Source organism: Olea europaea, chromosome 6, assembly GCF_002742605.1.
Source record: "Olea europaea var. sylvestris chromosome 6, O_europaea_v1, whole genome shotgun sequence".
Taxonomy (NCBI): Eukaryota; Viridiplantae; Streptophyta; class Magnoliopsida; order Lamiales; family Oleaceae; genus Olea; species Olea europaea.
In genome coordinates, this window is record NC_036242.1 from 587,461 (window position 1) to 600,601 (window position 13,141).

At 31.2% G+C, this 13,141-nt stretch overlaps 1 protein-coding gene across 1 annotated transcript; it reads right to left on the bottom strand.

Annotated features, from left to right (window-relative positions):
- Nucleotides 1-3,454: 3,454 nt before the first annotated feature.
- On the bottom strand, nt 3,455-4,764 carry LOC111396438. Its single transcript, XM_023022876.1, has 4 exons — nt 4,681-4,764; nt 4,193-4,447; nt 3,780-3,938; nt 3,455-3,684 (listed from the first exon to the last, which is right to left on the bottom strand). The coding sequence occupies exons 1-4, from the start codon at nt 4,681-4,683 to the stop codon at nt 3,505-3,507; spliced, it is 597 nt and encodes a 198-aa protein (XP_022878644.1). The 5' UTR covers nt 4,684-4,764; the 3' UTR covers nt 3,455-3,504.
- Between the last annotated feature and the right edge of the window lie 8,377 nt (nt 4,765-13,141).

The following is a 13,141-nucleotide window of genomic DNA, read 5'->3' on the forward strand; positions in this document are numbered from 1 at the left end:
ATAAAAAAAATTTAAAAAAGATTTAAAAAAAAACAAAAAAATTCACTTAATAAAAAAAAAATTAAAAAAAAAAAAAAAAAACCATAGAATAACCGCGGAGCAATTTTGCTGTCAGGAGTTGCACACATCACAGTATACGAAGCCTTCTAATTCTTTAAGAGATTTATCTAAAAGATTCGCAATATAAATAGAAAGACGTTTTAAATACCACACATGAGTTACTGGGAATGCGAGTTTGATGTAACCCATTTGATATCTTCGTATGCGAGAATCGACAAATTCGACTCTACATTATTCACAAAATTTTGGGTCTCCTTTTTCATCTTCGATTACTCGATAATTTCCACAAGCACAAATTCCCCTTTTTATAGGTCCAAAAATTCTTTCACAAAATAATCAATCTTTTTTCAGATTTATTGATTTTGTAATGAAAAGTATAGGGTTTTGTCACATCTCCAACGATCTCTCCATTAGGCAGGATTTTAGTGGCCCAAGCACTTGTTGCTCTTAGCATCCAGGAGCAATTTGCTCCGTGGAGTTGCTCTTGGCTCCTTCAAGCATTGATTTTTTTAGATATGCTCAGCGTCAATTTTTTTTTTCATTGGGTGATTAATATTTTTTTGTGTCAATTTTTCTCTCTCTTTTTTTTTTTCACTAGGTGATTTATTTTATTTTATAAAAATCTATCATAAATCTTTATAAATCTTCTATATTCTCTCGAAGTTCATTTCGAGAACTATATAATAGATATGATCTAGATGAATATCGAAAATAGTTAAAAGTATATCAAATATGTGAGTTAAAAAATTCGTATAACTCGCCTTTTTTCTTTAAAAAAATCAATTATTTTATTAATATTTATTATTTTTTCACGACAATTTTCTCGATATAATTTCTTTTTTTCCTTGGTGATAGATATATTTTTTATACAAATCTATTTTATCCTTATATAACATGGCACAGAGTATATTAAATCATGTATATTGTTTATTTCCTAAAAGTAATTGCAATAAATCAAAGTAAAACTTAACATAATATTGAAAAATTTTAATACTTAGTCAAAAAGATGTCGATTATTTTATTTGACGATATTGAATATTTTGGATGTATATTAATTTAGGAGGATTAAATTTAATATATCAAAATTGGGTGATTAAATAAAAATCTCAACCTTATTTAAGTGACAAAATATTATATTGTGACTCAACTTATGTTTGGCTCCATTAATTTCTTTCCTCATTTTTCTCTCTTTTATTTTCAGTCGCAGAATCTTCCATAAAATAATATTATACATAAATAAAAAAATTCATTAAATCGATTGAATATTGAACAATAAAAAAGATTCGATTAATTACACGATTTAATTATATTGAATATAGTTATCATCAAATAAGTCCTTTATATGTAAAATAACCACCCGACTAAAATAATGTTTAATATATAAATTATCAGTTCCAATAATTTGGGTTTTTAATTCATGAATCAAGAGAACATTTATCCTATCTCCAGAAAATACATTTCAATTATAGCAACACAAAATTAAGGCCAACTAATTTTTCATCTTGATATTTTAACATCTGAAATTTTTTATATATAAAAGAAATTCGATCGTTTTTAAATTTTTTTTCTTATTGTTACTTTTTCCTCTCGATCAATTAATTTTTTAAATAATCTAATAAAATTTTTGACGTCATTTAGAACATTTTCTAATAAACTTTTAATTTTTTTAACGTCAAAAGTGTGTTATATATGAAAATTATATTTCTATTTATCATTTTAAACAATTAATCAAATTTGTAGATTTATTGAGAGAATTGAATAGATATTTTGACACGTTAATAATTTAATATTAGCTAAAAAATGACATAGTCCGTGCATTGCACGGATGGAAAACCGCTACTAATAAAAACATAGAAAGATAAATGGAAACTCAAATGGCTAACCTTGCAATGATTGAAAAATAGCAAAGCTAAGGCTCCAAGCTACCATTTTTAAACAAATAACGAAAAAATTCTTGTTAAGCCCCTATTTGATAACTATTATTTGAAAACTTTTTTTTTAACATATTTATTGTCAATTATATGTTTACATAATAAAATATTTTACAAGTAAATCTAAAAAATTTCACTATTTTTTAATGACACGTTTTTTTAAAAATCAATATTCAAAACATTATTTTTTCCAAATAATAGTTGTTAAACAGGCTAAATCTTTTAAGTAAATAAATTTTAAAATAAGCAAAAAATTTTTGGTTAAAGTTAAAATTCATGAAGTTCTTACTTTGCATCAAAATTAATGAGAAAAAGGTAAAACTCAAACATGCATTGGATTTTATTTGCAAACCCTAACTCTTACCCCCTAAAACTTCAACATTACTTAAACAAATTTACCTGCCAAAAGCAATATTTAGTGCATGTTCGGGATGTCTTATCTTAAAAATAAGCAATAAATATATAACTTATTTTTTAATGTGAATCCACATACATTTAAAATAAAGTAATTAATCATACATTTAGAGAGGATCTATAAGATAAGTCACTCCAAACATGCTCATAATCGACTCACAAAGTAAAATTTCAAGAAGATTTAGATATCTTCCAGTCAATTAAAATTTTACTTCTATAACTTTCAATTCCTCGCATAGTTGAAAAAAGTACAAAAAACACAAACGTATGCACACGTTTGGTTATACTCATTAATGAATAATTATTCAAAAGTCTTGTTACACAAGAAACGTGTAGAAGAAGTGCAACAAAAATTTAAAAGACAAGTTGATTAAAATAGGTTATAACAAACACATTATAGCATAAAAAATATAGAGTAAATATATATGTACCAGAAATGGATTATCAAATTGGTGCCCAATTCTCATATGCCGGCGGCCCTGTGTGCATTTAAAAATTTCGGTTTGTGGGACCCGCCCTCTTACTGTGAGTATAGGTAAAAGATTCAATAAAAATGTGTAGGTAAATGTAGAATTGTCAGGGTTTGCAGCTAGGGAGAGGATACAAGTGCAGCGTGGCAGAATCTTGTGCTGATGTTTTTCTTTTTTATTTTTTTATTTTTAGTTTCCAATCATTATGTGACACGTGGTGTTTAGATTGAAAACCTGGATCCTATCCCTGTTTTTTTTTTTTTTTTGTCTGCTATATCCATGTGTAAACGTGGACCAAACTGTTTTTGCCATAACATATGGGGCTATAATGGCCCTACTAAATGACGGACAAAGTGAGAAGCCAGCACCAACTCGACAAAGATCTCGATTAATGACAGCCCAACAAAAAAGATTACCTAAAAGGTGGATGAAAAGCACTCACAATAGTTAATAAATGACCCCTATTTTGTCATATGTATTAATGCTTAATTAAACAAAAATAGCATGAACACAAATGAATTTTAAATTATACATGATCTATTATAAACAATAATTGAAATTTGAATATAAGATGGGCAGTTCAAAAAAAAAAAAAAGTGTTGAAATTTTAGTATCATTTCGACATTTATTTAACGTAAAGGAGCTCTAATAGGGATTCCCTTTCTTTTATTCAATAGCTTCTTCCGTGTAAATAATGAAGTACTAACCCATTCTTGAATTACTTCCGAAGTATCATTTTCACTAGAAAGCTCGTCAAATTTGGTGAAAATCTCCTGACTTTGCCGTTCATTTATCGTATCTGACGACACCTGCAAACCAAAATTTGAAACATAAGCGGTTGATAAGCATTTTGGGCACGGGAGAATTGTACTATCCAATATGGTCGTAAGTCAGAGAAAATTACTTTGCAGGCAATGGAGCAAAAGCGATTGGGAAAGTCTTGTATGTGCCTCCCACATTCTTCACACGATGCCCCAGCTTTCGGCTTTGAAGACTTTGCAAATCTTTTGAATTGTGGGCGAGGATTCAAGTGTACTGCTTTTTCACCATTAATTTTATACGTCTGCATGTATATATTATAACCAATTTCATTTATTAAATCGTTAATAAGCGAATTAACTACTAATCATAACAAGAAAATTGAAAAAAAGGACTAGTAATTGAGATTATTAATGATGGATTACCAAATCAAAACAGATAGATACTAATAAGAAGAAGAAGAAGAAGAAACAGCACTAGAGATAAATATATATATTCATCAATTAAATTACCATCAAAATTAAAAATAATGATAATGAACTGTTAATAAATACGAACCTGAATTTGAGAAGAATCGAGATATTTCTGAATATCTTGGAGGCGAACAACATCGTGATAGACGTATTTGCAGATTTGAAGGCAGCGATGAAGGTTGGAGTGAGTCGAAGAAGTTACACAGTTCTTGCAGAAGCAAAGATTACAATCGATACAGAACATATTCTTCCTCAGCTCTCGATGATCAATACACGAATCGAAGAATTTGCTGTGCAGCAAACTGCTCAACCACTCTGGTTTTCGTTTCTTCAATCCAACCTACCAATCAGAAAAACTCAGAATCTCATTCAAATTGAATATTTATAATTGAAATTGAAATTGAAATTCATACTCAAAATCTTTAATTCCTTGCTAAAAATCCCCGGATTGAAACGAGTAAATTAAAACAATAACATTACAGTAAGTAAAATGAAATTCGCAAAAAAATCTATTCAAATTAGCTTAATTCTTTCCCAGAAACACAGAACTGAAACGGATGATTTGATACTAACCATTTTTGTAATAGAGTTGAAGTAGAGAGAATGCAAGAAAAACTGGAGAAATTAAAGTGACATAGAAATGGGAAGAGAAATCTTCTAAAAAAGTTGAAAGAATATAACCTAATAAAATGTTCATGCTCGTAATAATGGAAAGTCGTTCACTATTGGTGGCAAAAAAGAAGCGATGATGGCCGTTTGATCCACCAGGGTGCATCGGATGGACGAAATGTGGTTTAACTCCGTAATCTGGGCCGTCGCTTCTGGATTCATACGGCGCCGTTTCATCTTTTTCCTATATTAATGAGTAATAACAGCCTTTTCATTTGTAGCATAAATATTGGAATTAAAATCTAGAAATTTGTAAACACTTAATCAATCTTATTACATGACAGATTGTAAGATATGAGAATCTTGATCAAATAAAATTTGAAGACATTCAAACATCAACAATGTTGACAAATTAAAGTGGAATTTAAGTCAAATTGCTTGACAATGGGTGAGTAATTGAGATGTTCAATATTTACAGCTTTCCTTGTTTGCTCAAGTGTGTTCGAATATGAATGACTTGTTCTTTTAACTTACAAATTCTTACTTTGACTCGTGATTTATTTATTTATTTAGAGAAGGATGTCACAATTTAGTACTCTTAATCGAGTGGACTATTATTATTATTATTATTATTATCATCTTTCTCACGATGGTATTCTGAGTCCATGTTAAGTATTTCTTCCAGAATTTTGAGTTTAGGCTTGATCCTAGACTTCTCTTGAATGCTAATGTAACAATTGAATCGTGGCAATTGACAATTTCTATTCTTCTAGCATCTCCCTAGTCGCAATCCATATCAAAGCTCATAAATGTGGAATGGATTATGTTTAGATAATTAATTTAGAAAAGAATAAAGTTCAGTGACAAATTAAAATACCCCTATAATTTTAGTGATATGTCGAACTTTTTACCCTACTGTCTCACAAGGTTTCCTCCATCTAAAAATGTGAAGCCTTCACATATAAGATGTTCATGGGGTCGTCAACCCAATTGGGCTCCTGCAACCTCTTAGGTATGATCAATTGATTACCCGCAAGTGGACAGGATTGTGAGCAAGTAATAAAGTGATATGTACAGTGTCGAACACATGAGGACTATGTGTTTGATCCAGTTAAAGCTAACACTACCCTTAATCGAATAGCAAAATCAATTTATAACTAAACAATATAAAATCTATCAACTAATAGAAAGCAATGTAAAGAAAATTTATCAAATTCGAGAGTCGTATTGCTAAGATATCGATCCCCCTTACTACTTAATTTTTTATTGAACAATTTAAATCGACAATTTGAAATCATGCTTGTTAGTCAATGTTTCTGTTTTATTTAAAAGCTTATCTCAATAGCAATTAAGTCTAATCATATACTTGATTTTTTTATATCTCTATGAAAAATACGAACATTTAAGAAAACATTGATGAGCTAGAACATCTTTAACAACCATGTGAAGCATAGATGTATATCTCTATTCTCTATCAAACCTCACAATGTTTATTATTTTGTGCTAATGATCCTATTGTCTCTCTCGATAATAACAAAATCTCTAGTCATATTATCATTTGGTTTTGTTTCAAGGGTGATCTTAATATGCTAGTTACAATATTTTTTTTATAAGTAACTGCAAATTGATATTAAAATTCGACAATGATATGGCTGCAATAAAAGCATCTTCTATGTGTTCTATGAATTGCTCTACGTCATGTTTAAGTAGATGGACTTGTAGTCTATCAAAAACAGTAACCAAAATAGGGCATATACCCGAAGAGGCTTTTAACATTTATGATTTTCCTCAAATGTAACACACGGTAGAAAATGTCATCTCCGTTGGAATTTGTTTTGATGGGTTGGTTTTGACCAATTTCTAGCAATGATTGTTGAAATTTGAAACACGAGATTTTTATTTGCGAGTAGTATATCGTAGTTTATAATTGTTTGAGATCAATTTTGAATTGAATGTGAAATTAAGATCGAAAGTGATCCGTTGAAGTATAAAATTATTGTAGATTAGAATATCTGAATATAGCGAAACATTTTAGAAAATGTTAATGATTGAAAAATTTGGTCTATTGAACATGTTTTTTATGGCTCTTCAAATAGAAACAGAGTCCAATAAAAATATATTTTTTGATGGACAAGACACAACTTGTGGATGTTATAAATAACAATGTTCTTAAAATCATAAAGTGTTGCATAGTGTAGATGTCAAGACTCGAGCATTACGAGCACAAACGTGTCCAAGTGAGTAATAAAGGATTGTTCTATTTTAAATAATATTTTAATTATTCTAAATCATTAAATAAATAAATAAATAAATAAATAACGCATACCTTGAAAATTTATAGAAACTCAAAACACACTTTTCAAGTTTTCATATATATATATATATATATATATATATTGCATAAATATTGTTTTAACTCTTTGCTTATGGAGAAGTCACTGAAGATTTGGAACATAAATTGGGCATAGAAACAAGATGGAGAATGAAAAATGCTTTGATTTTTTCTTAAATAACAAATGCTCTAATATGGAACATAAATAAAATGGAGTCGGGGGTTATTTGTGGATTGAGTTTGGGCCAGGGTAATTTTTTGACTTAGTTCTATTTGAAAATGTGGAAATTACAGATTTCCAGGTGTTTGAAGATTGAAATTCAAAAATCAGGATGAAAGTATCGTTGTTCAAAAATCAGGTACGAATATAATAACTCCAAACCCTAATTCAATTACAATCCCTAATTTTAATTCATTCATCCCACTCCAACTCTCATTCTCACTCATTGGCTCCCTCTTCCTCTCTTCTCTTCCTCCTTGTCACACGTGACCTCCGCCGCCATAACACCGACCATCGGACACCAACGAGTCTCCACCACGTAAGCAACACTGGCGGTGCTGCTGTGATAAAGAGATCGAAGATGGCAATCAACGTTGTTTGATGTGCTGACATTTAAATCGATGCTGTGAGATATTGGTGTGGTTGGTTGCGGTGGTGGTGGGTATGGGTGTGGTGGTGGCGGCGGGCGTTTAATGCAACTTCGCTTGGAGCACGTGCACCAGTGTGTGGGCTGGCAAATGGATTGATGTGGGAGAGGCACAACTATGCAGTAATCGTTCGATCATGTCTTGCGATTTTAGTGGTGGTGGCACACCGATGTGCAATGGTGTGTTGACCTCTGTAGTGGTGCATATATGGTGTGGTGGGTTGGTGGCCTCTAATCTGGTTGGTAGTGGACCGGTGGTACCGTGGTGATTTGGGTTCATAGGTTCGAATTTGGTTGGTGGTGGTGTTGTGGGTGCAGTTGTCTTGGTGGTGTGGTGAATTGGGTGGTGGTAGAGATGTTGGTGAGATTGTTGGTTGTGTATTGGTGGTGGGTTTGGTGGTAGCAGTAATGGTGGTTTTTGGCGACAGTGGAGGTGGTGGTTGGTGGCTGGAGAGTTGATTATTTGTTGTTTTGTGTTTGCAGTGGTATATGACCACTTTTTGACGCATGTGACCAACCATTTAGTTATCTGTGAACAACTGTTTAAGTGTAATCTAGGAATCTGAAAATTTGTGACCTGTAAATTTTTTATCTGTGGCATCGAAATAATCAGTGACTTACAAAATTTTTAATTTGTGACGTTGAAACAATCTGTAACTAATTAATTTGATGATATGTGACCAGTAAATAAATTTGTGACCTATAATTATGAATCTGTGATCATTATTTAATAAATATTTTTAATTAATTAAATATATACCTGAATTTTGAATTATCAAATTATTTACTTGATTTTTGAAATGAAGTAAAGAATACATCTGAAATATGAATTTTTCCCTTTGGAAATTTAAAAATGGTTGAGCCCCAGTAAACGTAAATATGATCCCCTTTTACCCGCCTCACCTTTATGCAAGCCATTTTTCCGAACCCTGAGCTTGAGCAACCTCTTAGAACACTAAGGGCATCTCCAATGGATGCACCAAATCACCAAAATTCACCAAATTTTGGTGTAAAATTTTTCCAATATGGCACCAAAGTTTGCATTATTTTCGTTCAAAGTCAATTTTATTAGATTACCTTATTCAACTGGTAAATTGGATTATTTATTAGAAAATGTGCTAATTACCTTATTCAACTGGTAATTTGGATGATTTAAGATACGAATGTTACAAAAATCAAAATTTAGAAATCCTGATATTATGAAAAGTGAAATAATAATTCAATACTTTATTTAAATTTAAATAAAAAATCATAAATAAGAATGTTTGAAATTGAATGTTAAAGCGAGTTGAGATCTGTTATCCAATTTTACCGTCCATTCAATTAATTATTGATATATCATTAATAATTAATATGTTATCTCAAATTTATCTTCATTAACTTCACTACTAACCCACTAAGTTGATGATGTGTTAAGAATTAATTGGATAGACAATAAAATTGGACAGCAGATCTCAACTCTGTTGAATAGGGGAGCAGAGACAGGGAACATTGTAACCAAAAAAATTGAACCAATCCCGAATCTTTTGTTTCTTTTATTTTTTTGTATTATTCACATTAAAATTATTTAAAAAAAAAACAAATACATAAAAATGAATAAAATAAATAAACAAGTGCGATAAACGAGAATTTTTAATCCAATTTCTGGCCCCTTCCCGTACTGGCTTCCAAATATCCCCGATGGTGCGGGGATAGTTGCCATTCCTATGTTAAAAGACATGAAAGATTTTGAGGTATACATGAAACATTGTTATAGTTATGAGGCCCCTCACATCATAGCGTTAAGGTTTATCAATGGGTTGAATCCTGAAATTTTGCCTAATGATATTCCTGCATTCCAATCCTTAGACGACGCTTACCAACAGGCCAACTTATGGAACACGTCCTTTCATCTTCGCCAAGCATGTCATAATTTAGGAATATCATCCCAGTCCAAACTATAATATCTTGAGTCTAGTTGCAATCATGGGCGGATTCGGTTCCAGCCCACTGTCACCCAAGCCACACTTGGTTGCAGCCCAGTGTCACCCAAGCCCAGATGCAACATAAATTTTTTTATTTTATTTTATTTTTTTATTTTTGTTGTATTAAATTTAACCAAATTAGCCCACCAACAAGTAAATTTAGTGGGTAGCCCACCTAAAAAAAAAATCTTTAATCTGTAGCCCACTAATTCTATATATTTTAGGCCCAATAATAATACCATTAGTTAGTCCATTACCCATTTTCTTATTTTGATTCACATGTATAATCCCCTTTCTTTTCCATTCGGCTATTCCCGTTGTCCTTTGCAAAACCAATTCAAATAATTCCCAAAAACCAAAAATCAAAATCCCTAAATCTTTTTACTTTGCCCCTGCCCGTAGCCGCAACGAACGGAACAACCGATTACAGACTCACCGCCGGCCTGTGCCCTACTGATTGCAGTGAGTGACGGTGAGTCCGTGACCCTTTTTTCAAATGTGAATGTTAAATTGAATTTGTGTATTTTGAATAATTAGTTTTACTAAATCCCCTTTTTTATATAGGATTCAAAGTAGAGTAATTTTTCGAGAATAATTATGTGTTTTATGTACAGCTATTTAAAGATTTGTTCAGTTGTTCCTGCTAGGTTTTACTAGTAATAGGGTTATTGGTGAAAAAAATTGAGTAATCGCATCCAGATTTCTCCATAAAAATCCTGGTACAATGGATTGCCTTTTATTTTATGAACTATTCTTTCTTGGTAAAATGCAGACTTTTTCGTATCAAATTTGAAATATTATTGATCACTGGAGGTGGCTTGATGCTTAAAATGGTTATTTGAAACATATTATCTTCTTTTAATTAGTTTTGGGATAAAGGTTGGTTTTTGACTTTATTTCATTTTAATTCACTGGATGCTAAGATGCTTTTTGAAAGTTTAAAAGAGATTAATATTGATGTTAATTTTGCTCCTGGTAAGTTATTGTAAATGATCTGTATCATTTTGGGTCTACTTCTAGATCATCAGCGAAGGGCGAAGAGTGGATTTGATACAGGATATGAGGTTTGACACTGCGACTACTAGGGTTAAGGCAACCCCTGATGGCGAGTATCTAATAGCATGGTATCTAATTTTTAAAATTTTTAGCCCACCGTTACAGGAATTCCTGGCTCCACCTTGCAATCCTTTTGAGAAAGATAATAAAGTTGTCATTGTTGAACCAATTGAATACTTTGATAGCGATGATGAAGAATTATTAATCATGTTACCACCTAAGTCAAACAGTCAACCTATCCTCAATTACGCGCGAAGTTGATCTTACCAAATCTGTTGCATGATCCTAACATTGACTTTGATATGATTTTACCACCAATTTGTGATGCTTCTCGGGTTACCACGTTGTCCAATGTCATTGTTCGTTCAAACACTTTTCCCACACGTGTAAAGAAAAGATTAAGGGGGGTGTCCTCAATCTAGAGTTTGATGGATTTTAAAACTCCATATAAATTGAAGTATCCCCAATTCAGATTTAAATATAATTCATTAAAATATAGGTGTCCCCAATCTAGATTATTAAAAATACTTATAAATTTAAGTGTCCTCAACATAGATTTTAATAGGTAGTTTTGAAATTTAGATGTCCTCAATAACTAGTTGATTTTAAAAGATTTCATTAAGTAGATAGATTTTAAAGGATTTCAAGGTAAAAATATAAGTACAAAGAATCAGTAACAATTTTAACCCAAACCTAAAAATTTCACAACATTTCTCACATCTCTCCATATTTGTTGCCCTCTCTCTCTCCCCCCCCCCATCTTGAAAAAAATTTTCTTCTTCTTTCTATCTCACATTTCTCTACTGTGAAATGATCGTGTATGAGAACTTTTCAATTGATGATAATTTATGAAAGATTACTATTTTTTGTTGAATATTGAGTGTGATTTTTTATTGAACTTATTTTTTCTTATTGAAGCTATATATTGTTTACTATTTTATAGATGTGCTGCAAATTATCATGGTAATTTACGATTTCTTGTATGGATACTGGAATAACTTCGTCTTTCAAGTTCTATACCCTATTCATTTTTTTTGGGAAGAGTTGTGTGTTTTCTATATATACCTGCAAATCCTAGCCAAGACATGTGAGGATGGTATCCCACAATTTTTTCTTTTGTGTCTGCATGGTCAATGAGAATTCTGGAGGTATGAAATTAATTGCCTTGTGGACACGTATGTGTACATCTGTGTGTTTGTATCTCACAAGGTTGTGGCCTTTTGAACTAATTCATATTGATTACGACTTTGATTATCTAACACTACATATTTTGTCCTCTCCCACTCTCGCATTTTGTTGAATATTGAGTGTATTTTTTATTGAAGCTCTGTTATACTATTCAATGTTTAACAAACAATTGAACAAGGATTCGATCATTTTCTGTGATTTATTAACGTGCATATGTTTAAGAATGAGTCGTTAAAGAAGTAAAAATTTGTGGCTTATGTTAAGCATATTTATAAATTTTACTCAGAATCTATAAAATTCATTGAAATCTATAAAATTCATGAAAATCTTTTAAAGTTTACAAAATAGAAATCCATTCAAATCTTTTGAAATCTATTAAATTCTATCAAATTTCACACAATCCATGAGAATTTATAAATATTAAGAAATCTATTAAATTCTATCAAATTTCACACAATCCATGAGAATTTATAAATATTAAGAAATCTATTAAATTCTGAAATGGGGACACCCCTGTAAATTTCTCAATTGAACTTAATTTGTTTGATTGGCCATAGCATTTACATGAGAGTTTTGTTTTCAATATAGCAGAATTGTTTCCTTATCGGGATACATTCGAGCTACCTTTGTTGTACTCACTTGTTTTTGTAGGCCAGTTTACTTTGCTAGATCCTTGTACTACTCATTATGACCAATCAATTGAAAAACTTATGGATGAGTTATATAGTTGTTTTTTGAAGCTTTGTATCGATATTTGGTCAGACAAAGAGATCGTCATCCTTGTTCAGATCATTTTCATGGGGATGCTTTACAAATTCAATTGATTTCATATGATCAGTTCAGGTACTTGGTTCTTAAGAAAGATCACCCTCCTTGGCATGAGTTTAAGAAGTTGATGTTGTCTAAGTTCTAGTACGAGCATTTGGTGTAGACAAAATATCGATCTCCTTGAAGTATGAAGTACTAGTCGATCTCGCCGGAGTCAAGCTCTCTCAATCGTGGAGAAATGATGCAATATTAGAAGGGATATTATTATGTTTAGTTTCCAATTTTAATTCGTATTTTAGGAAATATGATTAGATTTAATTTAGTTGCTTTTATTAAATATTTTCCTTTTTAAGATAGAATATTTCAAATCCTATATAAAAGGCTATTTCGCATTGTAATAGGCAACTTTGAATGAATGAAATGAATTGATATTCTCTCCCTGTTTCTCTCTATTCTCTCCCCCCTTCTCT